The 14,101-nt window shown below is 53.3% G+C and overlaps 1 protein-coding gene across 3 annotated transcripts in view; it reads right to left on the reverse strand.

Annotated features, from left to right (window-relative positions):
- The window catches only part of Lama1 (laminin subunit alpha 1), a 120,701-nt gene that overhangs the window by 40,030 nt on the left and 66,570 nt on the right, over window positions 1–14,101 (reverse strand). For all 3 annotated transcript variants that reach the window (XM_063231956.1, XM_063231957.1, XM_063231958.1), the window contains 11 exons: window positions 13,511–13,722; window positions 10,834–10,940; window positions 10,441–10,621; window positions 9,965–10,101; window positions 8,668–8,904; window positions 7,692–7,835; window positions 6,546–6,725; window positions 5,617–5,802; window positions 4,513–4,640; window positions 3,676–3,796; window positions 2,650–2,787 (listed from right to left, as the gene is read on the reverse strand). In XM_063231956.1, the coding sequence (XP_063088026.1) occupies window positions 2,650–2,787; window positions 3,676–3,796; window positions 4,513–4,640; window positions 5,617–5,802; window positions 6,546–6,725; window positions 7,692–7,835; window positions 8,668–8,904; window positions 9,965–10,101; window positions 10,441–10,621; window positions 10,834–10,940; window positions 13,511–13,722 (1,771 nt within the window). The remainder of the gene's footprint in view (window positions 1–2,649; window positions 2,788–3,675; window positions 3,797–4,512; window positions 4,641–5,616; window positions 5,803–6,545; window positions 6,726–7,691; window positions 7,836–8,667; window positions 8,905–9,964; window positions 10,102–10,440; window positions 10,622–10,833; window positions 10,941–13,510; window positions 13,723–14,101) is intronic.

Consider the following 14,101-nt stretch of genomic DNA (forward strand, 5'->3'; position numbering starts at 1 on the left):
GGCCCAGCCCCGACTGCCTTCCTTTCCTCCTGTGCAGCAAGGATGATAGAGAGGGAAACCTTGGGAATGTTTAAAAAGCTATGTTTAAAGTCTCTTTTACATTAAAAACAAAAACCAAAACAGATCCAAGGAGTCCAGTCAGTATTTTTCATCTTCAACTTGTACTCCTATTTCAGTTGATGAAAAGTGATCTTATTGGGATCCAGCTGACCCCTCAAAGGGTCAAGCTTCAGAATTAACACGTGTGACCTTTTCCCTAAAAAACTGCAAGAGGCCTGTTTCACATCATCCGGGGAGGATGGAAGCAGAAACCCAGCTTTTCCATGGCTGGTGTCCTCTGTGCGTGGAAAACTCTCCCAGCACACGATGGATGGTGGCCTCCTGTTTCCCAGGTTCTACAGAACTGAGTACCAGCTGCCCCGATGAGTGGAGGAGAAACAAGGACTGAGGGAGGTGTGGGATGTGCTAGCTGCTGTGAGAAATGCATGCAGCATGCCTGCCAACATCTCTGCCACACAATGAGGTCAGCTAGGTCTCTCACAAGAGAATGGCAGGGAACGGGTAAGGCAGAAGGACTCCGGGATCACTTCCTGGTCCTCCATCTTTCCCTTCCAGATCATATCTAAGCCAATGGCTTTTAAAAATAATACCAAAGGCCCAGTGTCACAGCAAGGGGACTATTTTATATACTCGATGACAGAATCAGATCCCTAGACATCCTGGTGCCCACCCGATGACCAGGGTAGAGGGCGGCTTGGACAGCTGTTAAAGAGAAATAAACTGTCTCGCTAAACCACAAAAGGGATTTCTCAAGGAAAAGCCCAAGGAGAGAAGGGAAAGATCCATTTCAGAGGGCGAGGAAGTGGCTGAGGGGCCAGCCTGAGGGAGAATGTAAGGTTTCTGTGCTCAGGTGACACTCAGGCTGTGCTGCAGTGGAGACCTCGGGCTGATGGGCAGAAACACCACCAGAACAGTCTGCAATGGGTGAGCTAGCCTCTCCTGGCGCATACGAGAGACTGGAGCATGCAGCTTTGCAAGTTAAGACACTGCTGCTTTTTGTGACTAATCTCAGCTATGCTGTGTCTCAGTGGCTCCAAAGGATCAAACTGTAGCAAGAGGTACGAGATCCAAGGGACAAATGCAGACTGCAGATCTGTCAGGAGGAGGACAAGCATGGATTTGAAATGTGTCCTGCTCAGCACTGCGGGTCCAGAAGAGGGCAGTCTCAGGGTAGTGTCCATGTCCAGTCCTCTGACGGGAGGGGACCCTCATCAGGACCTCCACACTCTACTAACTAGCAGAGGTAGGGCTTCTGGTGGGTTCCTGGTAAAGTCCAGCAGCAGCTGGCTAACTACTTCCCCTAGACTTCTGCCTCTGTTTACCCCAGGGACTTCTAAGGAGACTGCTCATGCCTTGGGGTAAGCAGGCTGTGTTACTTCTAATCCACACATCGACAGATCTGGTAATTTCCTCCTGGTAGACCTGGGCCAGGAAAGGGAAGGCAATGATTCAGCATCCTAGGAAGAACTCATCTCGTTAGAAGCAGGAAGGAGCTGATAAACATCTGGGTCGGTGTGACTGCAGCCCAGCTAATTCCATCTTGCTTCTGCCTGGGTCTCTTGGTCATTCCCAGAGCATTCCCCAGGTCTCCAGGACCAAACTTGGTCTACGGCAGGGAACCAAGGAGAAATGTGTACTGTGACACAAATGATTCATTGTTTCAAAAATGCAAGGAGAAGACACTGCTTCTGCAGAGAAACACGGGGTCAACGCTGCACGAACTTATTTTACAATCTTTCTAGGAGTCTGCAGGACCTGCAGTTCTCATCAGCTTTGACTCATCTCCCTGCAGCAAGAAAAAACTAGGCGCAGTCAACAGATTCCCAGGCCATACCCAACAGCACATGCAGCTCAGAAGACAACGGGAAAAGCATTTTCCCTGACAACCTCAGACTTGTCTGCTGAGCCTTTCACGGAAAATACACAAAGCGATCAAGCTGCATGGGGAACATGAAAACTTCTAGAAGTTTGTTGTAGTCAAGATGTACTGCCACTGGTTCAATCCTCTCCCTGCACTGGAACACACTGACCTCACGTTTGCCACTCTCCGGAGCAGTTCTAGAAATCTTTCTTGTGTCTTTATGAGGTGTGACCAAGAATAAAGCAAAGCCCACTGTCGTGTGTCTTCCAACAGAAAGGCAGCTCCTACAAATGTGACACTGCGGCCTCATCTGCCTTAGTTGCCGGGTCTGGCGCCGTGCAGGCCCAGCTCCCCAAGTTCAAAACAATGGAGAAAGGGAACCATGAATGGACTCAAAGCATCCAGGCAGCAGAAGAACATAGCTGAAGGTGTTCGCGAAAGAGACTTGCAGAACTACAGCAGAAAGTCGCCAGAACCACGGCACAAGCATGGCATAACCATGCTCAAAGCAGGGAGGGGGTGTGGAGGGGGATTCAGGGCAGTGTGGCTCTGAGATAAGTTTCCTAACCCTGAAGTAGTCCCCACAGTGCTGGATCACATCTTCCAAGGTTCAGTTAGGTAAACTGTACCTCCTGCTGTGCCGAGGGCCCGGTGACTACAGAGCAGGAACTGAGGTGCTGGTGTCTACGCCAGCTCCAACCCCAGGCTGGCACCCCACGCTCACTTACTAGGCACTTCCCAGTTTCGGGGTCACAGGCAGCACTGTGGTTGTTGCAGGTGCAGGGCACGCAAGGAGCGAGCAGTAGCCGGGATTCTCTGCCACCACCTTCTGGAGGCTTCTGTCTGCGGAACCCAGGAGCACAGTCCTGCAGGATACAAAGGGGGAGCACACTGAGTCCTCGGCTAAAACCTGGGGGGCCCCACATCCATTCCTCCCAGGAAGACAGGAGAGTGGCAGCAGGCATACCCAGAGGCCACCAGCAAAGTCCAACACCCCGATCTCAAGGGCACGATAGCTTGGGCCACTGCTCGATGCTGCCCACACTCTTGGGGGCACCTGTTGTGCAGACAACAGGGAATGGCAAGCGCTGGCCAAGGACAGGAGAGCCAGAACGCTCAGCACCGCGGGCAAGATGCAAGTGGGGCAGCAGCTGCGGCAAACGACCTGGCATATGGCCTGGCAATTCCACATCAGGGTGCACATCAGGAAAATGGGAATGCAGGCACCTGAACCGCCTGACTCACAATAGCCCAACGAGGAAACCGGCCCATCCACACAGGAGTCGACAAACCAAATAAATATGTCCGTACAAGGGAATATTCAGCCTTCCAAAGGAAGGACTCTCAGTCACACGCTGTGACCAGGGCGGGCCGTGAGAACATCACACTGAGGAGAACAAGCCAGCCACAGGAGCGCCAATGCTGCAGGGCTCTGATCTCACAGGGAGCGGAATGCAGACAGATGCTGCTTTTGGGCAGGAGGAGGAGGGGAGCGGGCGAGGGGCACAGCCTCAGCTAAGCAAGGCAGAGGGTGTCCTGCAGCGGGCCGCAGCACCGCCGGCTCCATGCGGTAAAAGCCAACCAGAACGATAAACGTGCAGGAGGGAGATCCAACCAAAATTTTGAACTATTTTTGATTGAGAAAGAAAAGGAAGATGACGTAGAGGCCTGCACATGCTGTTCCTCACACAGAGCTGCTGGGGGCAGGCAGGGGTCAACCTGACACCAAGACAGAGGCCTCGGGGGTCCCCTACCTGACAGGAGAGGCCAGCCGTGCCGGGAGGACACACGCACTGCTCTATCAGCGCCGCCGCCTCCCCGGTGGGGTGCTGACCTCCCGCCTCCGTGCCGACCTCCATGGAGATGTTGGTGATTCTGGGCCACCACGGTGTGCAGAAGACAGCGGAAGGAAAGGGGACACTTAAAACACATGACAGACACATGGCAAGTAACCCTATAGCTGCACGTAGATTAACCCAGAGGTCCCCCCCAGCGGTGAGGGGCAGCCACTCCGGGTCACACAGCAGCCAGGTGGGTGGTGCACACCTGTGCTCCCAGCACTATGGGAGGCTGAGGCAGGAGAACTGCAAATTCTAAACCAGTCTGGGCAATGTGGTGACTTAGCTAGACTCTCACAAAATAAAAAACAGACGGAGGCTAGGGTGTGGCTCGGGCTGAGGGCCTGGGTTCAAGGCCCTCCGTGAGAAAGATTATAAACAAAATGAGTTAAATGAAGTGCATTAGTGATGTCACCATCTGAGAACTTAAACATGTTATACAGAGTGTACTCCAAATGTTATAGAGGGTACCCTAAAGACCGTGCCAGGTCTCTCACTGGCTTCACCAAGACTTAACAGCCGCTTTGTGGGGTTAGCAGGGATAGGTGCCGTGCTCCTTAGACAGCCTTACAGAGAAAGAGGCCTTGCAGCTCTCCAGTGAGGTAAACAGCGTTTTAAAACATTTATGTTCCTCTAAGATTCTGCCCTGGTGGGCTTACTCTATTCCTTAAAGATATTAATATTTAACCAGGTGCGATAGGGACTCTCAGTTCCAGGTACACGAGGAAAACCGAGTCCTCGTAGCATCGGTACCTGCTCTGCTGCAGGCCATGACCATAGGATGCCTTTATGAGGATGTATTCCACGCTGCTGAGAACAGACATGAAGTCCGCGCGCGTGACAGGCTCTTCAGACACGGAATTGAAGTATTTCCAGAAATTCTGCGGGTGAGAGACAGTCTGTTAAATTCAATCCACAAATTCTCACAGGCACAGGACCTGATGGAGAACATGTTTCTTTCATAATTTTCCCTAGAAATTGCCCATTTCTAGGCACCAGCGAAGGTAACTGACAAAGACCTGCCAGGGCCCCAGGATAGGCACAGCGCCAAGCTCAACCCTAAGAGATGCCATGGGCCGGGCTGGGCCGGCCACACAGTACCAGCGCTGGAGGAGACGGTGCTCTGATGCCAGGGAGCTGGAGGCTTCTGCACTACCATGTCTACGCAGGGCAAGGCCTTACACTGAGTGAGAGGATTTAAGACAGGAGAAAATCAACATGACCAACAGACCAGTAAACCAATGCAGGCCTCTGGCAGAAGCTGCCCCTCACACAGGGACCATCCCAAGAGTGTGGGGTGTGTCTGGACCCCCAGACGGGACCTCTTCCTGCTGTACATTCAGTGTTTCTTCCTGCACATGTCTGCCTGCCACAGAGCTGAGTTTATAAGCTGGTCACAATAAGACAGCCATTACAGCAATGTATCAACAACTGCCAGCACTGAACTCTTGGGCTTTGGACCATTATTAGGTAAAACAAGAGGAACCAGAATGCAAAGGTCGTGGCACCGTGATGGTACCAGGGAGCACACACAGGGAGCACATACAGTCCATGCACACCCAACAGAGGGATGAGTCCCCGGGCAGCATGACGTCTCCTCAAGCACCCCAAAACTTGTGAGATTTGGTTTCTGCTATTTTCCACTCATCTATGGGTCCCCAGCTGTTATCTGGGAATAACTGCAACCTAGAAATCAAGCTGTGTGTGAGGGAAGGCTACGGGGTTCAAACATTCCTGCAAATCCTGCTGGACCCCAGGGAGTGTACCCGAGATCTTCAGGTTCCTCATCCTGTTTCATGCTAAAGGACCCACAGCAAAGTGACACCAGAGGGCTGCACGCAACAGGACCCTGCTCACCTCCTTCATCCCCACCTCCTGGAGCTGCCACACCCCATTCTCTGGAGCTGGGGCGTCTGTGTAGATCACTTGCTTCCTGCCCCGACCTCCTTTGATGAGAACTTGGGGCTCCAAGTTGAAGGTTCCCGTGCCGTCGGAGGCATAGAAGGCCACGCTGTACCTCAGCCTGCCGCCGTAGGCCAGGAGCTGACAGATGAGAGAGACATGCTCACGTCCTGGGAGCACTTTGGCTTTAAACCAAACCATCACCACCATCTCGAAGACCTCTCAGGTCTTAAGGACACATCCACAGGTGAAATCTGTGCTCTGGGCATGCATCCTCTAACCACTCAGTTATGAATCATTAAAGGGACCCAAGCTGTAGTGCCTAATGATACTGACAGTGGTGAACTCCTCACTAAATCCATGTGGTCACAATTCGAATTGTTTTCAAAGCCTTGGAATTAAAGATTATCCATCTATAGGAGCACTGAAGGTACATTGCAAACCCTGATGGTCAGGTTGGATTCACATAGAGAGGGATACCACACACAGACAGAAATGTAAACTGCCCTTTCCACAGCTCTTCTACACCAGGGTTAGAACCTCCCACCCAGCCTGGCCAACACAAGTGCCGCTTCCTTGGGAAGGGCTTCTGGGAACCTCCCACATAGCCCTGTATCCAGTGCATATTAAAAAATGCAAAATATTTGAATGACTGCTTGAGAAAGGAAGAAAATTATACGATTTAAACTTTCAAAGACTTAAAATAATGAAAAAAAGTTTTACAGATCCATGCATTTGAGGGGAAGTTTTGTGTTAACCATCTCCCACTCCACCCAGGAGAGAGATCCCGTCGCCCTGCTGGCTAAGGCTCGGGCAACATGGCTCACCTAGGTTTTCTGAGCTAATGTCACAGTCCAGGGAAGGGCAGCCCCGTGCACCCTCACCTGGTCGCCCTGGAACTGCTCCGGGAGCCGCCAGTAGAATGGCTCTGTGTGGACATGCTGGCGGACGGTCGCAGCGTCCAGCAAGACGTCGGGGACCTGGTGATAGACGCCCTCAGTGGTGCCGGTCACATTGCTCTGGGAAACCACACGCAGGAGAGGCTGATGGGCACTCAGTGTCACCTGGTCGTGGGGAAGATGCACTTGAGACCCGGAGTGAAGAAGCACAAGGGACATGTTCACTGGATTCCAACAGCAGCTCCGAGACCAGCCCAGGGCTCACTGGGGCTTCTGCTTAAGAACTAAGCAGCCAGGTTAAAATGAACGGCAAGAGCTGGGCATGGCCGCGTGCAGGGTCAGGCCTTTGCTGTACCAGGCAAAGCTCAGAACAAAAAGGAGATGGCTGGGGTGCTGTGGCTTTAGCTCGTCTCCACCCAGCCTTGCGGACGGTCACATAGGGGCAGGGCTGGACACCGCCCGGTCCCCACGCATGGGTTTCTGCAGGGAGCAGAGGCCAGACTCTGCATCTCCCGTGACCCTCTGAGTCAGGCAGCCAGAGATGGACAGGGTGTGAGCTAAAACCACGGGACATTTACTTCCAAACTGGTAAAGTGCAAGACGCGTTCTCAGAAACCCTCTGGACCCCTCCCCATTGCCTTGGGCACCTGCGTCCCATCAGTCCTGCAGCTTCCTGCAGCAGCTCTGCAGCCTGCTTTCCTGAGGGTTTGCACTTGGGCTGTGCCGCCCATTTCAAGGTCCCTTTCCTGCTCGGTTTGACTTTGGGGAAGGGACGGAAGTCACAGGGTGCCAGATCCAGTGACTAAGGTGGATAAGGACACAGTGTGATGTTTTTATTTGACAGAAGCTTCCATAAACACTTGCCCAGTGATGTTTGGTGTTTAAATAAAAAATGTGCTACAATTAGAAAACAAACTGCCACTCGTCCCCATCAGAATGCCTTACTACTCAGAACACACTCACCCCACTGTTCCCAGCCATGTGCCTTTCACTGTAATAAGTTTTTTTTTTTTTTTTAATTTAAACATTAACCCTTGTCCCATCATCCCTTGCAAGTACTCGGTCACCTGCCCTTCCCAGCCCAGTTCCAGAGGTGTCAGGGTTCAACCCTGACCCTTGTGCACAGCTTACTGGGGTCCTCACGTAGCCCTCCAGCTCCACACAGATGTTCGACAGCCCAAAGCAGAAGCAGGGGGTGCAGCCCCGGGGGTCGTTGGCACGCAGGGCGTAGGTGCTGGTGCGACATTCGCTGCACTGGAGGCCGACAACGTTCTCCTGCAGGGGTGAAAAGTGGTTTATCAGGGCTGGGAAAACACTGAGGCAGTTTCTGCGTGCAGAGATGACCTGGAACACGACATCATCTGAGACCCATGCTCATCCATGGGTGAGGCCCCGGCCAGCCTCTGAGCAAATTCTGGCGAAGACTCGGAAACAGAGTTGCATCCCCAGCTTTTCTGTTTTTAATTTTATTTTATAACAGTATCTTGCTAAAGTTGCCCTGGATTGGCCTTCAACTTGCAGTCCTCCTGCCTCAGCCTCCAAGTAGCTGGGATGACAGGTGTGGACCAACGGACCTGGTTCTCAGGTGATTCTGACGGTCATTCAGAGGTGATTACTAAGGCAGGTCTCTGCTGCTTTGATCTTCCGTGATCACAACTGGTGTGCTGAGATGCAGCAAGATGAACATGGAATGGATGCCTGTGTCCTCCCAGCCAAGCGTCAACCCATAGCCCTCTCAGCACCCGGCACAAAGGCCCGGAGAAGCAGGCCGTGCCCCCTGGCACCAAAGTCCTGAGGGAAACCATCGATGCTGGTGAGATTAAGATGACTCCAGACTCTCACCTCCTGGAAAATCACTCAACTACTTCTCCTGCCAACAGGCGACAGTGTCGTTGCTTTCTCGCTCTGCAGGCCCCGTTCTCCTCCAGCCCTGTGCTCTGTATTTGTCAGACTGGCTCTGTGGTACCCAGGTGAGCACACAGCAGAGCCCAGCAGCAGAGCATGCACAGACTTAGGAGTGTGACGACGTTAGGTCAGAGAGGGCTCAACCCGGCTGGCTGCGCATCCAAGAGCAAAGGGCAGAGCCAGATGGGGGAGGATTGGGTACCTTGCAGGAGCAGGCGCCAGTGTCCTCTGCGCAGCTGCAGACACCCAGGTCCAGGTCGCAGGTGGTGGCCAGTGTCCCCCTCAGGTCACAGGCACAGGGGACACAGTCAGGAAAGTCTCGGTAGCCCAGGGAGCACTGGTCACAGAGCTGCCCGCCAAACTCAGCCTTGCAGGGGCACTGGCCAGACAGCAGGTTGCACTGAGAGCCTGTGGAGCCCTTGCTGCTGCAGCTGCAGGCCTGTTGGGGGGGCGGGGGGTTGGATGGAGAGGGAGGGAGAGGAAGAGAGAGGGAGGGAGAAGAAGAGAGAGGGAGGGAGAGAACAGGAGGGAAGGAGATGGAGGGAGAGGGAGAGAGGTTGCAGGCACTGCTGTGTACTCAGGAGTCGCTGTGGTGGGGCTGACAGGACCCAGCCTTCTCTGGGGCACCTGCTCTTCCAAGTCAGTTTGGGAGTGCAGGACCCAACCACACTGGGCCAAAGCCAGGAACCAAATGAAACCCAACTGAACAGTCCAGCAAAATTATCGCAGGGGCATGGAAATTTTCCATTGTTTCCAAACACAAACTATCCCCAATCCGGGGTAAGAAAGTCATCAACTTTTCCCAACTGGGAGTCCCCAATAGACAAGAACCTCCAGTGAAATGACAACTTCCCCTTGGGAGAATAGTCCCTGTGACAGATATAGTTAGAGGGCTGTGTTATGGTTTATATCTAGATGCCCCCCTAAAACCTCCGTGCTCAGACAGGACTTCTGGAAGGTGTTTGAGCCGCAGGGAGCAGAGCTGACTTGCTGTAGCAGGTAAGGTGTGGACAGAAGAGGTGGTCCCCCCAGGGCGTGGCCTGGAAGTGTGTGGCTGCCTCCTGGCTCCGCCCTCCTTGACCTCTCTGTTTCCTGTCCACAGTGCCTTGAGCACCTCCCATTCCCAGGCCTTCTCGCCTTGGGACAGGCTAACAAAGACCTGAAACCTCCACCAGACCATGAGCCGAAACACAAGGTAAACCTCTCCCCTTTGAAGTGGCAGGTACTGGGTATTTTGCTCCAGCAAAGAGAGAAGCTTTATTGACTGACTGATGGATGGATGGATTGATGATGGACAGAGATGAGGCCTCACGCACGATGTCACCCAGGTTGGTGGTGAACTCTGACCTCAGCCTCCCGAGTAGCTGGGTGTGCAACACTGTGCCCAGCTGTATGGCACTTGGAGCACCAGCTGCAAAACTGTCCCACAGGTCACACACAGGGACTGGATGGAGGGAGCTATGCCCATGGGAGCCCCGGGCAGAGGACACGGCACCCACCTGGCAGCCTTGCTCCGCGTCCCAGCCCCAGTGCCCGGCCTCGCAGTCCTCGCACTTCGGGCCCGTGGTATGAGGGGGGCAGATGCACTCTCCGGACTCAGGGTCACAGCTGTTCTGAGTGTGGGCGCAATCACAGGCTGGAACAGAGAGGCATCCTTACCGATGGGGTGCACAGCATTGCAGGGTGAGGTCTGAGCTCCTAGCAGCCTGCCGGGCTCTGACCCTCAGGGACATTCCATCACCCTGGGGGCCCTTCTGGAAAGGAGGGAACAGAGCCAGGGGCTAGGGGAACAGACCCAATGGGAGGGAGAATACCCCCAGAGTGAGCATTCACTGCATAACAGCCCAGGGGGGGTGATCATCAGCTTCCCATTTTGCAGATGAGGAGACTGAGTTAAATGAAGCGAAGCTCTGAATCCCAGCCCCCAGCAGCAGGCGGCACCAGGCCCCAGGAAAGTCTGGGATGAGCAGCTTACCTGTGCAGCCGCCCTCCCGGAACGAGAAGAAGCCATGTGCACAGCGGTCGCACCTCCTCCCAGTGACACCCGGCAGGCAGCGGCACTGGCCGAGGTCCGTGCAGTCACCCGAGGTGGAGCCGGTTGCACTGCAGTTGCAGGCCAGGCAGCCTGGTGCGGTGTCCAGCCCATAGTAGCCCGGCTGTGGCACAGAGGGGAGGTATCCCGTGTTCCGGGGGCAACCATGCGCACCAGGCCCTTTCCCCCATGCACTCGCAGGCACCCCCTAGACCCCGGGGTGTTTCCGGGTAGCTCCAGGCCTCTACACGTGGGGGAACCGGGACGCCTCTTTCCCACTGTCCCGAACCCAGTGACAGTAATGGAGGGGCATGCAGTGGCTATCGAGCTTCTTACCAGACACTGGTCACACCGCTGTCCAGTCACATGCGGTCTGCAGTCGCAGCGTCCACTCTCAGGATGACACACGCCAGAAAGGGACCCTTTCTCATGGCAGCCACATGCTGATGACGCACACAAAGGGCACATGCAGGGTCAGGGGGGCGGTGGGACAGCCAGTGTTTTGTGCCCCACAGCATCGCCACAAATATAGGGAGTGAAGGGCAGGGGGAGCTGGCAAAAAGTGCTCTCGCTCCAGGAAAAGGAAAAGAAGAATAGTGTGATGGTTTTCAATGGTGTTATCCTCATGTAGGGGACCCTAGAGGATGTTACATATTACAGAAAATCTACCACACAGCTGGTCCTCAGAAAAATTTGAAAATGCGTGAGCGGCCATCTCCGTGAGCAGCCCGAGGATGACTCACCATTGTAGGGCCCAAAGGGAACTTGTATCAACCTCATGCTGTCTCAAAAAATTTAATATTAAAATAATCATACAAGTTTTTCTTTTCCTGAAGTATAAAGTTTTTATGGCAGTGCCCCCTGCTGTCTGTTTGTCTCTCTGTAAACTAATTTGCAATGGCTAAAATTTTAGCTTTTTTCTGAAGGCTAAGCCAAAATAGGGCTGGCTCATGGAAGCAACCATCAGAGAAAAAAAATACAAGGTATTAAGATCGTAATAGATAGTAATATTGAAGCTATTAAGACAATCATTAGCAAACCAGTTTGACGAATTTCATGTCTGTCGTGAAGCTTTTAAGCGGAGCTGCTGAAGTGTATCAGTGCATTTTTATTGAAAACATCAAGGCGATTTCAAAATCAATTTAGTTACTCACTTGCATTTCAAACATGCATGTACGTTACCTTTCAAAACCGTTGCAGCAGAATCTAGATGATGCATGCACATTTTACTTCATAACTTAACGAAGAATATTTTTCAAGTCTAAGTCATGAATGACTTGTGGTCTCAAGCAAGACATTTCCGTTACAATACTAATATTTAAAGCACAAAGCTCTCTACTGTTTCAAAATGATGTAAATTATCTGGTCCATGAAATGTCAGATCGAAATTCAGAAAACTGCCCATTTGGCTTCTTATTTTTGATTTTCAGAATACCCAACACGTTCATTGAAAATATGTGCCAGTGAATGCTTAGACTCAGAAAATGTTCCTCAGTCCCTAGGACACAGGCTGAGCCTTCCTCTTCGGAAAGTCTGAGAGCTGCAGTGCTTTTGCAAACCTAACATTGCCTGGGCACTGACAGGACGGCACAGTGGGACACCTGAGACCATCACAGTCAAAATGGAGACATGCTAAAAATATTATAGCAGGTCACCGTCAGGCTGCCCGTAGAAGGAGGAGCACATGAAACCTCGAGGGTCTCATGGTAGACCTGGGTCCCCTTTTCCCAAGAGAGCTTGTGAGGTAAGTGCATATTCTTAAATCTGACAAACACCTTCTGAACACTTCCGGTCCCATGCACTTTGGAAAAAGGGTCTCAGTCCATGAGGCCTTATAGAGGAGGAGGTCTGCGCTGGAGAGAGGCTCGTTGGCCAGGAGAGGCACTGCAATCCAGCCTTCCGATTTGACCCCAGCTGAGCACCCGAGTCACAGGGCCTCACTCCCCTTCTGATCTGTGGGTGTAGGCATGTCAATGCCACACCTTCTGCAGCAGCTCCGAAATGCCCTGGCCCCTTCTCTCAGAGGCCCAGCATCCTGTAGCCTGGCTGGGTGCACCACTGCCAGCTCTCCGCTCACAGCTCTCAGCTGGCTGCCGCCAGACACAAGCCACACACATCGCTCAGCCCCTGCCACCTCCTCCCCCTTAGCATGGCCCCCTGCTCTTGGTCTGCATCCCCCTGGCCCCTGGCCTGCTGAACTCAGGGAGCAGGAGAGGTAGAGAGGGGAGCAGGGGAGGGAGGGGACACATTTTCCATCCTTAATGCCTGCATTGCAGATGCATTTCTGTATCCCTAGCATCCTCATGCGGCCTCATGTTGTAACGTCACTGGAAGACCAGCACTGACATCAAATACTCAAGAATTACAAGCTTGTTTCCCCCGAAAGTAACAGCCAGCAGGAAAATCCTCAGTCTCCCAAACTAGCAGCCCACCTGTCCTGCTTACCCACCTTCACTTCTGCTCTCGGGGTATCTGTAAGGAGGGGAAGGCCGGTGGGGGGCAGAAACTTTGATTTCTAGTTTCAAGCCTGATTATTTCCTGGCAGCTAGGTGTTATTTCTGGGCAAAGAAGGAATTCACATTTGTTTTTATTCACTGATTGTGAAAAAAATCTGAGGGCAGAATCTCCACGAGGGCTCGCCTGTCTCAGGTACAGGAAAATCTCTTTTCCCAGTGAGTGGTTCCACATAGAATTCAGCAAAGCGACTCAGGGTCATGGAACACACCACCAAGATGGGCCCACACCCCACTTCCATCATTTTGGGGTGATCTGCATCCTGAAACCCCACCTGCCTCCTGCATGTGAGCGCCAGTCCTGCAGTCACCCAGAGCAGAGCCTCGACTGCTGCTCTGGCCCAGGTCACAAATCCCCACGGTGAGCCCAGACAGAAGGAGGCCTTGAGTCTGCATTGACTCAGCAGAGCCTCATGGGATCGCAAGCTCCCTCTCCAGGCCCAGAGGGTGCATGGGATGAGGCCCTGACTGTGCCTCCTCCCTCAGGCCTGGGCACTCACCACGACAGTTTTTGGCGGTCACGGCATCTCCGTAGAACCCATCTGCACAGCGCTCACAGTGGGCACCGCCTGTGTTTCCCACACACTTCAGGCACTGCCCGGTGACTGAGTCACAGTGGCCAGGCTCAGAGGGGTCCACGTTGCCGCTGCAGTCACATGGAACACAGGATCCCCCGGGGACAGTGGGGTTTCCATAGTAACCATCTGCACATCTGCATTGGAGATGAGAAGTGGGCTGGCATCAATGCAGCTACCTAAGCCATCGGCCCGTGGGCAGGGACTCCCTGAGGGGCGAGTAGGTCAGGCTGGCTGGTTTCCATCAACATCACCAGGGAAAGCGTGCTTCCTGTAGGGTGCATAAACCCAGCAGATGGGCACCTCCTCTGCCCCGGTCACTCAGGATATCACGAGTCCTGCACCCACTGAGCCAGGGTCTGTCCCTGAGACCTACACCAGGGAAAAATACACTGCGTCCTGGCACCAGACGACTAATGCTAAGTGAAAGCCCTGTCACCTTTAGATAACCCAGAGCAACAGGACACTGAAATGCCTCTGGCACAAATCCTAAGTCCTATGACGCTCTGCTGCTCT

The sequence above is a fragment of the Cavia porcellus genome, unplaced genomic scaffold, assembly GCF_034190915.1.
Source record: "Cavia porcellus strain 051 isolate PalLab524CR breed Dunkin Hartley unplaced genomic scaffold, mCavPor4.1 scaffold_20, whole genome shotgun sequence".
Lineage (NCBI taxonomy): Eukaryota > Metazoa > Chordata > Mammalia > Rodentia > Caviidae > Cavia > Cavia porcellus.